Source organism: Bos javanicus, chromosome 18 (assembly GCF_032452875.1).
Source record: "Bos javanicus breed banteng chromosome 18, ARS-OSU_banteng_1.0, whole genome shotgun sequence".
In the NCBI taxonomy this organism is placed as follows: Eukaryota; Metazoa; Chordata; class Mammalia; order Artiodactyla; family Bovidae; genus Bos; species Bos javanicus.
The window spans coordinates 8,418,235-8,433,511 of NC_083885.1; the positions used below are offsets into that span (position 1 = coordinate 8,418,235).

A 15,277-nucleotide genomic window follows, 5' to 3' on the forward strand; every position below is an offset into this window, starting at 1 on the left:
CAGCTGATGCTCTGGAGACGACAAGCGGGACACTGTGCCCGTGTGTCTGCTGTTTCCTTGGAAGCAGTAATGACTGCAGGGAGACCGCCTCCGGTGGGCACTCGGGGCAGAGTGCCAGGATCTCTCCCGCTCTCTTTCATACAGATTACCCAACTCCCCAGGCTTCCTGGGCAGATGTCAGCTAGGTGCCCAGCTGCAGCCAGTCTGCACCTGCCCCTGGGCTCAGCGCCTCAATTTGAAGGGCTTCTTGTTTGTTTCAGCAGGAGGCAGCAGCATCGATAGAGGCAGAGGAAGCACTCGGGTATGCCCCTCAGAGTGGCCTGGCGGTCGGGGACTCGGGATCCAAAGCTGGACCTGAGTCCAGCTCCAGCTCTGGCTCTTACCAGCTCCTCGACTTAACCTCTCTCAGCCTCAGTCTTCTTAACTGTAAAATGGAGCTAATCATGCCGTTCACATTGACATGATTGTCAAGTGAAGTGGGTGTAACGGGAATGCCATTACAGGTGCTTTGCAGAAGAGGGGCTGATCTGCGGGGAGCCCTCCAAAAGCGATGACGGCTAGTGCTCTTGTGTCACTTGTCACAACCCATTATCCTGGCACATGGTGCGCCCTGGACAGGGCTGGCCAGTACTGCTGGGAACAGTGGCTCTGTTAGGGTGAGAAGGCCATGCCTTCCCCTCCAGCCGACGGGAGCCCCAGGTCTAGGCTCGAGTCTCGCTTTCTGTCTTTTCCTCTACTCCCTGCCCCTCGGTACTAGAGCCAAAGGCCCCACCCACTCAGAGTGTGTGTCCCGACTCCCGTCCTGACAAACCCAAGTCCTGGAGGGTGTACCTTGATTCATCCGTCTGTCGGTTCTGCAGTAACAGTACGGTAACTGTATTGGCTAAGCTGGAGTCTCTGTGGAGTGTACGGGGGGTGCTGAGAGGGTATGGTGGTCTCAGGGTGGCGATCTAGACTTGGGCCCAGGTGGGCAGTCAGGAAGTGACACACGCGGGCCAGCCACAGGCCTGGGTTGATTCTGAAGGCAAAGGGATGGTGCTTCATGCAGAAAGGGTTTAACAGAGGCCGTTCCGGAGGGCGAAAGAGAGGGTCAGAAACGCCCCCCACCCGGATGTCGGGGACCCCCACCCCCAGCCCAGAAGTGCAGGTGGTTGGCCACCTGGCACAGTCAGCGTGCACACTCACGGTGAGCTTGAGAAAAAGGAGGAGGTCAGAGGCCTGTCTAGGAATCAGGGACGCCAAGGAGGTCACCCACGTGGTCATTCTGCCCGGGAGTGTAGAAGACATCGGGGAGAGGCCTCTGTAGGCTTTGGAGGGGAGACCCGCGGAGCCTGGGCAGGCGGTGGGTCGGGGTGCTGCTCACACACCGGCCCTGAGGGGTGGGAGGGGCAGCGAGCCCATGGCTGGTCCTCCGGGGCGGGGGTGACGAGGGGACACTTAAGACTTGAGGACAGCCTGCCCGGTAGAACTTTCTGCCACGCCGCACACATCCTCTGTTTGCAGTACCCATTGTGGCAGCCCCCAGCCCGGTGTGGCCTTGGAGACACTGAGTGCTCAGCTGTGTTTCCTTTTAATTTGTTTCAGCCTAAGTAGCCACACGCTTTTGAAAGCTGGTGGCTTTCGAGCTGGGCAGCACAGCTTCGGGACGTCCCCTGGCACAAAAGAAGTTGCAGAAGCCAGCCCAGCTCCAGCCTGGCTCCTCCCCCGCCCCCCCTTCCCGCCCCCCGCAGCGCCCCGGGCGGGGGAGCATGCGTGCTCCTGTGAGCCCAGCCTCGGAGGCTGCGGCAAGCGCCGGAGTGGCCACCCTGTCACTGGGAGGCGTGCTCCCAGCCCCTTCTGAGTCACGCCGAGGGGCGCCTCCCTGGTGACAGCTCGTCTCCCGCGAAGGCGCCGGCGGGCTCCGCTCTCCCAGACCGGAGGAGCCGGGCGTCTTGTTTGCCAGAGAGATGGCGGAGGTTGCCCAGGTAACGCCCCCTCCCTGATAAGCAGAGGGCGAGGACTGCGAGGACTGCAGTGGAGCTGCCGGCTCCGTGGTCTGGGTAGCTGGGAGCCTTCCTCGGCCGTGCCTGCTTTGGGTCACTCACCCTCGGGACTCGGGCGATAAGAATTAGAGCTGCTGTTCAGCCAGGAACAGGGCTGAGTGTTTGTATGTATTACCCTCTCATGGGCTGGGCATGGCAAGCCTCTGCTAGTGGTCGCTGTCATGGCACGCTGCAGACGAGGGCAGCAGGGTGTCGGTAAGCTCCGTGAGCACCGGGGTCTGTCTGCCTTGCTCCCCACGGGTAACGTGAGCACTTAACTCAGTCCTTGGCAGACCACACTAGATGGTGCCCAGCAGTATTGCTGGCTGGTTGGAAAGATGGATAACTCTTGGCTGGAAAGGATGGATGGGTGGATGGGTGGATGAATGGAGGAGTGAATAGGTGAACGGGTAGATGAAGCAGAGCTCAGATCTGAAGTCTGCTGATTGCAAAGCCTGCACTCCTAATCGCAAAGCCATACTACCTCTGACTTTGATACCTTCCATCTGCATGGGTGGGGATTTTTTTTTTCTCATATACCTTAATTGAGGTGTAATGTACATGGCATAAGATTCAAAAATTCACCTATTGTGAGTGAGGGATTCAGCGATTGTAGTAAATTTATAGTTGTGCAGCCGTCACAGTGCAGGTTTAGAATAGTTCCATCGTCTGCAAGACGTCTTCATATCTGTTTGCGGTTCTAGTCCCTGTTGCCACCTCCCAGCCCCAGGCACTTTCTGTCTCTATAAATGTGCCTTTTTCTAGACCTTTCATGTAAAAGGAGTCCTCCAGCATGTCTGTTGCGTCTGTCTGCTTTCACTTAGCATATTGGGGAGGTTCGGCTGTGTGGTAGCACATGTGAGAGGTTCCATCCTCTTTGCTGCCAACTACTATACCGTCGCGCAGAGACCACTTCTTGTATCTCCATTCATCAGCTAATGGACGTTCGGGTTGTTTCCAGTTTGGAGCTGTTATGAGCAATGCTGCTGTGCACGTTCATGTGTGTGTCTTTATGTAGAGTCTGTCTCTGTTTCTCTGGAGTAGATTTCTAGGAACAGAATTGCTAGGTCATATGATAAATTTACGTTTAACGACTTGAGGCACTGTCAAGCTGTTTTCCAGTGGTGCTGTACTGATGCAGTGACAAGGGTCCCACTGAATCCACACCCTCGCAGCACGTGGTGGGACCTCTCGGTTCCATCCAGCCTGGTGGGTGCGGAGCGGCGTCTCCACGTCGGAACCTGCGTCTCCCCGGCAGCCTCCCAGCTTGAGCTGCATATGCTCTGACCTCTCGGCTGGATGGGCTTTTGACCCTTTCCAGCCTCCCGGTTAGCAAACTTTTTCTTGAAAGGGCCAGATGGCAAATGTCTGGGGCTCTGCGGGCTGCATACGAGTCTGTGGCATATTCTTTTCTGTTTTTTTTTCTCCCCAACCCTTAAAAAAAAAATAATGAGACCATTCTTGGCTTCCTTGCACAAAAATAAGCAGGGAGACAGCTCCGAGGCTCCTGTCAAAGGAACCCCTCGGCCCATGCACTCGAGACAGGGCAGGAGGTCGCCCACCCCTCTGGTGAAGAGGGCTTGGTGGAGGGGTCCCGCGCAGCAGGGCCCAGGGCCGGGCTGCCAGGAGCCTGGGAGTTCAGGTTCCAGAGGCGGCCCCAGCCCAGCCCCGCCATGATTCATTACCACATGAGCTCATCAGACTGGCTCCTGGGATGAAACGTGCCGTTTTGTCACCCGAGGCGGAGTGACCGGGCCCCTGGTCCTGCCTCCGCCCTGTGGCCGTGCCCTGCCAGGGCTCAGAGCCCCTTCTGGGAGCCCACTGCCGGTCCATACCCTGTAACCACAGCTGTCACAGCCACCCTGCCCACGGCTGCTCCCACGACCCCCAGAGCCCTGGAAATGTGTCCCAGCCCTCGTCCCAGGCCCCAAAGCATTCCTGATGGCTTCCTGACCGTGTCTCTAGTGAACCATCTGCTCTGGCCCTGACCTGTGTGATAAGACACCTCTCGGGTCCCTCAGAGCCCGTTCGTACTTGTGACTCTGCCACCTTTCTAGTTGTGTGACCTGGTGTGAGTCATGTCACCTCCTGGCTGCAGTAGCCACGTGTGTAAAGGGGCTACCAGAGCCCATGGTGGAAGCGGCAGGCCCCCTGTTTCTCGGCCTCACCCTGCCCTGAAGGCTGCTCCCTGTAAGCCCAGGCAATCCGCCCGTGGACGTGTCTACGGAAGCACCCTAGCCTGGGCACAGGGCAGCCAGGAGCCCAGGAAGCTGGTGGGTAGCAGCCCAGCCTCCTTGGCCCTTGGGTGCGTTGGCGTGATCCGCCCTGGCCGTCTCGTCCCCGCAGGGGTGGCGATGCCGGCTGCCGGATCCTAACGCTCCACGATGCCCTGGTGACTTGCTGCCCGCTCCCCCCAGCCCCACTCCCTGCCTGCTCTCCTGCGCCCTCCATCACCTCCCAGGGCTCCTGGCAGGTCCCCGGCTCCTGGGGTGACCGGGAGGGTGGCGTGAGCTGACACCCGGAAGTGCCCTGCACGGTGCCCAGCGGGTCACAGTACATGCTCATTAAACGTCAGCCCTCGTCAGCCCCTGGGAACTTCCAGCGGGGACGCCTCTCAGGCAGGGGCCTGTGGGAAAGCTGTTGTCCCCTGGTCCTTTGAGGGGGGCTGTGTCTGTGAGCCCGAGGCTGGGCGTGCCTGGGAGAGGGCTCGTGGGAAGCTGTGCAGGGGCCGAGGGCACCCGGAGGGCCCTCCCCCTGGGCCGTGTGTCCCGGAGCCTCGGCGACATCCAGGTGTGGGTACCTGGGGATGGAGGGAGCACGCTCACGGCCACCAACCCCCACGGGCCAAGTCTGAAGGAGAGCTGGCTGACCAGTGATCACCGAAGATTAACGATGGCTATTTCTAGGTGGTGGGATCTCTGAGGCCCTTTTTTCATTGATCCTTTTGTCTGTGTGTTTCAGCATGGTTTACATTTCTCACAGTGAGCATGCCCCGTTTTCACAAAAAGAATGAAGTCATTATCCTTTCCAAAATAAATAACCTGCAGCTGATTAGAAGAGAGGGCGCTTAAAGCCCAGGCCGTAGGCCCATCTAGAGTATACCATGGGAAGACCTGCCCATGCGTCCTTGTGGTTTTCTTTGGGGCTTAATATACGGCAAGTTTCTGCAGCCATCTCATGGTCATTTAAAAAATAAAGCAATTCTCTGGTCACAGAACCGACCCGCAACATCCAGGACTCAAAGGAGCATTCGTCTTTCAGGGCTGGGTCAAGTTCTTGCCTTGCAAAGTGTCTCTGCTGCCTGAGATTTCAGGCGCTGTGTGTCTGCTTGGACCTGGCTGTGCTCCTGGCTGACAGTCGCTGGGACTGAGGCTGGTCACCGTCCCAGGGAAGCCTCGGGAAGCTGGGTGCACCTCCTCACGAGAGAACGGGGTGTGGTGAACACTGCCAGTCACCGTCATCCCCATCTATGGTGTATGTACTGTTCAATAAACACCGCCCCCCCCCCACCACACACACACACACACACACACACGCTCACACACACACGCACGCACGCACGCTGCCATGGTTTCTTCCGGCCCTTGTAGGATCTAACATGATTGACAAGTAAATGTCTCCACTCTCTTCTGTACCCGACTTGAGGAGAACTGTGCTGTCTTCACGGCAGCAGCTGGGGGTGTAGAGTAGAGGGAGGTGGGGGAGGTGGAGGGTGTGTGGAGAGAGAGGAAAGTGGGGAGACAGACCGCGTATGTACATGAGTGAGGGCTGGGATGAAGACGGGGAAGTACTCCCAGGTGTGCGTTCACTGAGTGGGGGATGGCGGTGGTGACGGGCGTGATTAGCAAGGAAGAGGCTCCAGAACACCGTGGCGTGTGAGAAAAAAACAAAAACGGGAGAAAGAAAATTAGGATGCTGTGATGTCTGGATCGCAGTGGCTCGTAGGTTTCATCCCTTTCAAGTTTCTCAGGAGACCAGCTGAGTGTCTGAGTTCCCTCTTTGTTCCGTGGTTGTGATCCTTGGACTGTGCTTCTGAGCACAACTCCGTCCAGAAAGGGGACCACGCGGGTCCAGGATTTATCAGGCTTATACAGTGGACGAGGCCACAGGCTGTTTTCACGTGTCATTTACAGAAGTGGAAACTGAGGCTCAGGAGGTGGAATGCGGGTCTGTCTGATTCCACAGTCTGCCTGGGGGTTTCCACCACGACGCCTCACTCAGCACCGTGCGCTACTCAGTCCAGTGTGGACTTTGTCCCCCAGATATTCTGTTCTAGGCCCTGGGGTCCAAGACCCTTCATCCTTGTTAACTCAGAAACGCAGTGGTCAGGGAGACGCTGGAGGCCTGCGAGCTTGCCTCGGGGGCCAGCGTGAGACTCTCGCCGCCTCCTCCCCTTGTCCAGACTTTGGCTCGGAGGCTGTGACGTGTCACCCAGCTGGCTGCTGGTTCCTTGACTTTAAAATTAGGTTTTCCCCAGGGAGTGGGGCACTTAATGAAGGAGTTTATCCAGTTAGAAAGAGAGGCTCCCAGGCAAGCCGGGCGTCCGCGAGGCAGGCAGCTGCTGGGACCGCGGCCTTCAGAGAGGGCTTCTGTTTCCATGATGTCAGAGGGCGGAACCAGCCTGGCCCCTGCCCCAGCTGCTCCCCAGCTCTGGGTCCTGAGGCGATAAGGCACTGTCTTACTCCCCACTTGCAGTCTGAGGACCATTCTGGGCTCAGTCCCTGCCTGGCTGGAGCTGAATTCCAGGCGCCAAGCCTGTCTGTCTGGTTTCCCAGCTGCTCACACTCTCCAGGTGGCCTCGTAGGACCAGCGTGAGCAGAAACATTGCCTCCAACACAAAGAAAGTACCTTCCTGCTGTGATTGCATTAGAATACCTGGGGAACGAGTTTGGCATAAGATGCGATCTGAAGGATAACTATCTTCATCCTTTTCAAAAGGTCACTGGAAGCATAGTAGAAATGACTCCTAGTTGTCAGGAGGCCTGGCTGTCTGCAGCCGCAGCCTTCGACTTGGGGCAAGACTCTGTTCTTCCGGGATGGGATTCTGATGGGGAGGGAGGGAGGCGTCCACCCTGAAGCAGCGGAGTCACCGATTGTGTTGTGTATTTCGCCCACCCCCGGCCTGTCCATCACACGCGTGGGTCTCTTTCTCTCTCCCAACCAGAAAAAGATTTACAAATACAAGAAAGTCCTGAGTAACCCGAGCCGTTGGGAGGTCGTCCTGAAGGAGATCCGGACGCTGGTGGACATGGCTCTGACGTCCCCTCTGCAGGACGACTCCATCAACCAGGCCCCACTGGAAATCGTCTCGAAACTGCTCTCAGAGGTAAGGCCGCCCCTTGGCCTGATCCCGCTCTGTGCCACCTGCCCCCACCCCAGCCCCTCCAACACTTGGAAGTTTTATTCCTTTACGGGGTCCACTGAGCACCACCCCGTGTCAAGCGGCAGATTGAATTCGAGTTTGTGTGTCTCCCCATCACGGGAGGAGGTGAGCCATCCCCCAGCGACATGAGGGAGCTGAGAAGGAGGACAGGTTGAGGGGAGAGTGGTTGTCACCCCACTGTGCCCCAGGACCTGCTTTGGGACAGGACCTGGCAGGGGCTGGCCTTGGACCCGAGCTGGGCTGGCGGCCGCTGTCAGAATCCTCTCGTTCATCCTGGGTGGGAGTGCATCGTGCAGCCCCCAGACCGCCCTTCCTCCACCCCCTGCGCCGGCCGCCTCCCCACACCCAGCGTTGGGGTTCCGGGCAGACGTGGCTTCCTGGTCTTCTCAGCACCCACAGCCCACAGCCACACTGTTTAGCTCGCACAGGGTTTGAAAAATCAAGAGGCTTTACCACAAAGTAGGACTTTGCAGGTCGTGTTTAGAAACGATCAGAATGCCTAGCAGCAGTTGGCAGCTGGCTGCGCAGCGCCACCCAGCCGAGCCTCCGGCTTCACCAGGCAGCCTCAGGCTGTGAGCGTGTGCCGTGTGCCAGGCGTGGCCCCGGGCTCCTGGATAAAGGTGGTCGCCTCCCTCCCGGGGCAGGAAAGATGGCGGGACATGAGGCCTGATCTCAGCTGGTCTGCCCAATGGAGAGCAAGGGGTGCTCGGGAGCGTCTCACTGTCCCCTCTGTCCCCGTGCTATTCTGAGTGCTTCACAGAGGTCAATGCTGCCCTCTTTCATTTGCTCCCTGGCCCCTGAGGGCTGCTGGGGTTGATGACTCCCGGTCTCAGCTATGCATGGCCACCAGAGTGGTCTCTCTGTCCCTCTTCCCTGGGAGTGGCCCTGGTTCCCTGGGTGGCTCCTCTGCAGACCCCCAGACCCCGCACAAGGTCCCTGCTACCTAGAACCTCCGCCCTCTCCCAGGCACAGGCTGGTCACTGCCCATCGGTTCAGGAAACCGGCCCAAGCCTTCCACGTCTGCTGAAGAGAGAGGGTCCCCCACCCTGGGGGGAGGTGGGGGCGGGCAGTGAAAGGTGCATGGCAGAGATGGCTGTGGGCAGAGGGTGTGACCGTCCTCAGTCAGGTGGGAGACCAGCCTCATCCCATGGGAGACTCAAGACTGCGACTCTGGAACGGATCACGGTCACAGTCTGGGATTTGAGGCTGGGCGCCGTCAGCCCAGCCTTGAGTCCAGGACTCCAGCGTGGTGGGTGGGGCCAGTTGGCAGGCCCAGGCTGGTTTTTCGCAGGCGAAAGCGGAGCGGCTCATCCTCAGGACGCACCTCTCATGTGCCGAGCAGGTGCCGTGCACACAGCTTTCCATCTAACACTCACATTCCCCCTGAGAGATGGGCCTCGCTGCCTCCATTTCACAGATGGGGAAACTGAGGCCCAGAGACACCGTGTGACCTGCCGAGTAGGCCGTGGGGCTGGAAAGTCCACCCCGAAGGGCGGCCTGGCTCCCACCGCACAGTCGCTCTGACCACTTTGTCGGCCCCACTGGTCTCAGCCACCATCTCTAAGTCAGGCTTGTGGTCAGCGTGGTGGGGACGGTGGCAGGTGACCCTGTGACTGGCCTCTGCTGGGACTTCCTGCCCATCTCAGATGTGGTTCCCGTGGCCACAGTCTCACAGACTTCACATCACTTCTCAGGCTTTAGATCAAGGGTCTCAGAGTCAGCTGATCCCAAGAGCTAGGGTAAAGAGACGAAGGCATTTAAAGAAACAAAAATGGAAGAAGCTTGTATCTCCTCTGCACCTGCTGGGTGTCAGGCAGGGGGCCCATATTGTCCCCGATGTACTGATGAGAGCAGCCATTGGCAAGGAACAGAGCTGGGGCTGCAGCCCAGACGGCGTCCCCTCCAGTGAGATTCACACCTCTGCCAGTGACACCAAGGTTCTCTGAGCACATGCCCTGTGATGATCAGGGTGGCAGGCGTTTACACCAGCCCCTTTACATTTCTCCCAGCGACCCTGCACGGCAAGCACACGGAATCACAAATGGAGGCTCTGCGGGGTTAAGTCGGCTGCCCAGGGTCACTTGGATGAGGGGTGGGCAGGACCCAGGCCCAGGTCTGCCCCACTGCGAGGTGGATGGGATGTTACCTGAACTGGAGGAGGCTTTTTGGTGAGCGAGGGAGCAGGCCCCTAGGGCAGCAGTGTGCGGAGTCGGCAAGTCGTGGCTCTACCCTCAGGAGCTCACGGGCCTTACACAAGGAGCTAGGTCTCTCAGTACGTTGGGCTAAGATTAGCACCCGTTTCCTAGAATTAGGGATTGGATGTCCTCATGTGTACACAGAGCCTGGCTCTGTGCCTGCTATACGGGGACCAGTTGATGAACAGTCACATTTCTCTCATGGTGGGAGATGGCTGTGAACTTGACCTTCAGCACCGTCAGCTGGATACGTAGAGGGGATGGCTGGAAAAGCAAGCTCTCCCCACTCCTTGCCCTTTTTTGTTTCGAGCATGCGGATTAGATTCTTTGTTCTCTTTACTTAAGTTGCTGCCCAAACCTCCTCCTCCTAAGAGGCTCCAGGCATCATCACCAAATCGGCCCGAAGACGGGCAGGATCCCGAGAAGGGAGAACGAGGACAGGCTTGTGAAAGCCGGTGTCCCCTGCCTCCCGGGCTTTTGTTGGGTCGAGTGTGTGGAGTGCCCACTCTGTGTGGCATACAGTTGTTCCCTCCAACACAGTGGCTGTTAGTGAGCACTCCCCACCCAGGGTCAGGAGGAGCTTCAGTGGAGAGAAGGCTCCCTGAGAAGGGCAGGGGCTGTCACCAGCGACGGGGACCAAAGAGACACACCCGTGCCTGCGAGAGACTCTTGCTGGAACTATGCGCGGGGCGGTGAGGCCCGGTGGTCCCTTCAGTGTGCCCACAGCAGCCCAAAAGGGGGAACTGGCCCTTGTGTGGCCTAAGCCCTGCAGCTCAGTGGTGGGAGATGGGGGCTCAGGGACAGGGCAGACGGGGTCACAGCCCCACTCCACCCTGTCATCCCCCACCACTGGGCGAGCCCCTGGCCGTAGGACCTGTCACGGGCGCAGGAAGCGGGTGGAAGGAGTGTTGCGGAGCCCTGACACAGCACCTGAGGCGTGAGCAGAGCTGCGAAAGCCAGGCTTTTTACCTGACCTTGGCTGAGAAATGGCTGGTGGTTAAAAGTCTGCCATTCGTGGCTGCTCAGACTCCACCCACATCCACAGAAAGGAAAGGTGTTAGAATCCAAACAGCATCCCCCCTGCGTGGTCTGGACCCTGGGCACACAGGTCGGGTGGTTGCCATGGGAACTGGGATGCTCCCAGCGCTCACCCCGCCTCCCTTGGCAGCCAGCTGCCTGGACCAAAGCAGAAGGATAGCTCCCTTGCTTTTCCTTCGCTTTGGCTGGTGTAAACGTGTTCGATACCAGACACTCCTTAAACCTGTTCAGTCCGTGGGGCTCCTTCCAGAATCTGGGGACCGTGTCGGTCTTGCCATTTACTGCCCAGTGAGGAGGTGTGTTACGAACACCTGTTGGAGAGAGTCGACACCGGTGGAAGTCTGTGTCCACAGAGACGCTCAGAGCAGAACACACCAGGATGCTAGTGAAACAGACAAGACTCTTGTTTCGCTAAAGGAGACTGTCTCTTGTTTATTGCATATCTGTCCCTTTCCTCATTCACATCCTCTTTCTTACACACAGGATGGTGGTCACAGGCACCAGTTACGTAAGAAAATTCAGAGAGGGAGGAGAGGGAAAAAAAAACCTAAAAATTTAGCAAGTTTAATCCATTCCACTTAATACTTTTGCAGGTTGGTCACTAGAATTCTAACATAGCTAAACCATCTTGGGCCAACATCGTGGAACTCTAGTGTTCCCTGGGAACCTAGCTGGGGAGCCACTGAAATACTTCCCAAAGACTGGCTGACAGAGGGTTTTACGTGTTTATTATGCACCTGCCTCCAGGCTTCCAGGGGGCGTGTGTCGCCATGAAAAGGGCCAAGCACAGGTTTAAGCCCAAAGTGGACCCCATCCGTGGACGAAGAAACCGTCTCACTGAGAAGTGACTCGCCCGAGGGCGTGTCACTCCACTGGTGAAACAGGGACTTGGAGCTCTCTTCTCCCTGCCCCAAGGCTACACTTCCTCCCACCCCCCACTTCCCGACTGTGACTTTGATCAGCTTCTGATCTATTTGATTAAGAAAAAGTGACAGCCGTCCTCTGTCCGAGAGGCTGAAAGCGGTTTTGAAACCATGTGGCCCTTTGAGATACCGATGTTCCATCTTACTAACCGTGTGTTTGTTCTGTTTTCCTCCTGCCGTCCCTGCTCGCCCTTCAGAACACAAACTTGACCACCCAGGAACACGAGAACATCATCGTGGTAAGTCCTGGGCGGCCCCCTCCCTCACCCCTCTCCCGCACCCGCAGCCCTACCCGGGTCCGAGTGGATCCCCCAGGCACGAGTGCAGTCTACCAGCACAGCGGCCTTGCTCAGTTTCGTCCCTTCTGTCAGTCCAGACATGCCTCCCTCCTGTCTTTGCACATGTCAGAGCCCCAGCTGATGGGAGGGGGTGGTAATTATCAGTCTCTGAGGCTTGTAGCAAATGTGTCTTAATCGCCTCCTCCTTCCTGAGTCTGCTGTGCAGAGTCAGAGGCAGGAGATGGCAGAGACCGTATGATGTATTCTCAGCCGTCACCCCATTAGCTGAAAGGTGAACTTGCTCTTTCTTGCCCCAGGACCTGTCTCCTAATCCACACATAGAACCTGGATATAAGTCCCTCTGATGTGCAAAGTGAGGGATAGTTGTAAGCGTGTTTGAGGTGAAACATCCTTCCTGGGTGATTCTAACACCAGAGAGAAGAAAGAAAAGAAGTTGCCTCTTCTGGGCACCAGGCCCTGTGCTGTGTGTTTGAATTCATGGATAGTTAAGACACCCCCTGCTCCCAAGGAGTCCTTCATCTGTTAAATGAGATCATTGCAAAGACAGAGGCTTGTAATCTGGAGAGTGGAGTGGTGAACTCACCTGGGAAAGAAGCCAGAGAGCTTCCCAGAGGCAGTGAGGTTCTGAGCTGGGTTTTGAAGGATCAGTAGGAGTTTGCCAGATGGGGAAACAGAGGAATGTCTTTCCAGAGAGAGAAAACAAAGTGTAAACAGAGATTTTAAGCAACATGGGATATTCTGGGCACGTCAGCTTTGCTGGAGCATGAAACGTTAAGGCAGTGGGAAGCAGGAAGGCAGAACTTGAAATGGAAGTGAGAGGCAGAGCTCTGTATGCCTGGGAAAGGGTCTAGAAAAATCGCCTGCCCAGGAGGTCCCGTGGGTACAGCTTTTCATACAAGGGCAACATCCCAGACACCATGCCCCTCTGAATTGCGTTTTAATCACAGAACGCAAGGCAGAAGCTTCTGTGGAGGTCCCCCCCCATGTAGTCACTCACCGCAGCTGCTCGCTGAGTGTCCACTCAGAATGTAGAGGTTTTCCCCACGCTCTGCCCTGACCACCCCTCGCCTTCTCTTGCTAGAACAGGGGCAGCATTGACCTGGGCCTCCCCACCACCTCGTTTCTCTGGCATACTGTCAATTAATAATTTAACTTCACAGACATCTGTTGACCCATGAGTACAAGTATGTGCCAGACACTGGTCTCTTTTCCACTGAGAGAGCTGCCATTGAGGGATTACTGTGTGCTGGGGGAACGTGGCAGATAATCTGGAAATCACGTGGTCTGGGCTGGAGATGCATCCAGGGAGTTAGGGGAGTACAGAGGAACTGGGAGGAAGACGACGGAGGGCTTCAAGGAGGAGGTGAGGGACCTGGAGTCCTAACGACGGATAGGACGCTCCCAGGGCGAGGCAGTCCAGGCGGGGACCCAGCATGGGCGAAGGCAAAGAAGCTCCGTCTGTCAGAGAAGCAGGCGGTGACCGAGCAAGGCGCTGGCGTCTTCCCCTCCCGGCTGGCAGCACCCCGGGTCCCACTCTGCACCTTGTCTCCCGAAGTGGGGTCAGGGCCTTGGACTTGGGAGGAGCCTGGGAAAGGAATTTTGATCTGAGAAATCTGGGCTGCGTTTATCCAGCTAATTTGGCCAGCTGACCCCTTAATTGCACTGGGCTGAGTTTCCCTGCTCAGCGGGGAAGCCTGAGAACGGGAAAGAATTTGATCTCGAGGTCTGACCCTGAGCCCACCGTTTTACAGCCTCTCTCGTGTCCAGTGTTCTCTGTGACCAGTGCTGTTAAAATAACCACCCAGCCTTCTGTCGCCTCCTTTTCATCCCAGCAATTACATTATCCGATTTGACCTGCTGATGATGAGTCTTCTCCCCACGGGGATTGGTATTAGGTATTTTTTTTTTAATGTACTTAGTTTTCAGAAATACTTTCACAAGTAATTTGAGTTGGTTTTATTCAACCCATCAGTCAGTGCTGTAGGTAATTGTTGGCTGGTAACAGCTGGCCTGTCGCTGGACAAGCGGGGACCTGGGGTCCAGACCCTGGCAGGGTTCCCACATACCGGCAAAGAGCATGGGCTTAAAGCCAAGTATGGTTCAAGTTCAGAGGCAAGTGTAGACCCTGGGCCAACCTCATACCAGCTGAGACCTTGGGCAAATAATGAAGAGCTTTTAATTTTACTTAAAGAATATCTTTAAGAATTTCATGAGTATATTTTCACTGTTTTTAAAAACAAAAAGGAAAAGATTCATCCCATCCCAGCCCTGGGGCATTTCAGGGGGTGATAAACTCCTACAGAGAGATACGGTTGTGTGTTTATATTTTGCTTTTAACATTAACGATATGAAGCTGAATGTGTTGTTCTGTGTTTGGTTTGTTTACTTAACGACATGTCTTGGAGATTCTCTTAAGTCCTTTCTTGCACGTCTAACCTGGCGTTTCTTGCCCTCGGTACTAGGGACGTTTGTGCATGGATGGTGCTTCATGGTGGGGGCTGTCCCGCCCATTGTAGGATGTCACAGCATCCCTGGCCACAACCCCCTGGATGCCAGTCACATCCTCCTGTCATGACGATCAGACTGTCTCCAGACATGCTAATTCCCCCTGGGAGGGGGACAAAGCAACGCTGAGGGAGAACCCCTGGTCCACCCTGTACTCCATTCAGCTGCCTTGACACTCTGAGCCTCAGTCTTCTCATCTGTGAAATCGGTGTGACCACAGCCTTTCCTGCAGGGCTGCTGGAACAATTAACTGGGAAAGATTCCACAAGAACATACACTCTTCTTTTTAATACTACAATCTAAAATGATCACTACTCTGTGACTGGTGCAGGGCTTGTAACAGCCTCCCCAACCCTCTGTCTCTTCATCTGTACGAGTGGAAATCACTCCCGTTTGACCTCACAGAGTTGTCATGAGGCTCAAATGAGATAATAGCCGTGGAAGCGTGGAGCCCACGCCTGACACCCACAGTGGATACTTAATCTGTTCCCACTCCTTCATTCTTTGACTCATTCCTGTGAAGAGGGGGGCCAGCTTGATGGAAGGGGCTGGAGCCAAGGGGCTCTACCCTGCTTCGTGGTCCCCCCTCCCACAGATCAGTGCAGGGAGCGGTGCTGAGGGCCAGGTGGTAACTCGAGGGCTGGGGGAACCCCTCGCCCTGTCCCCTCCCCCTGCTGCGACCTGGCCTCTCCCGTGGTCACCCACACGGGGCAGAGGAGCATCCCCATCCGGCAGGCCAGGCGCTGAGCTTCTGAAAACAAAGTGCGGAGCCCAAACCGTGGGCCTGGCTTACTTGGGGTCTCTCATCACCGCCTTTCCCCTCCTCTGCATTCTGTCCCCAGATGGGTTGCCTATATCCCGGTCTTGTGGAGAGCTCAGGCTGAGAAGTCGGCTGGTGAATAGCTCATGTTCT

The 15,277-nt window shown here is 56.6% G+C and overlaps 1 protein-coding gene across 2 annotated transcripts in view; it reads left to right on the forward strand.

Annotated features, from left to right (window-relative positions):
- The window catches only part of CMIP (c-Maf inducing protein), a 212,911-nt gene that overhangs the window by 156,404 nt on the left and 41,230 nt on the right, over positions 1-15,277 (forward strand). Inside the window, exons 1-3 of one of the 2 annotated variants that reach the window (XM_061386845.1) lie at positions 1,760-1,964; positions 7,186-7,347; positions 11,758-11,799. In XM_061386845.1, coding sequence (XP_061242829.1) covers positions 1,947-1,964; positions 7,186-7,347; positions 11,758-11,799 — 222 coding nt within the window. In that variant the 5' untranslated portion in view covers positions 1,760-1,946. Of the gene's footprint in view, positions 1-1,759; positions 1,965-7,185; positions 7,348-11,757; positions 11,800-15,277 lie in introns of those variants that run through there. The other variant, XM_061386844.1, reaches the window with a different exon arrangement.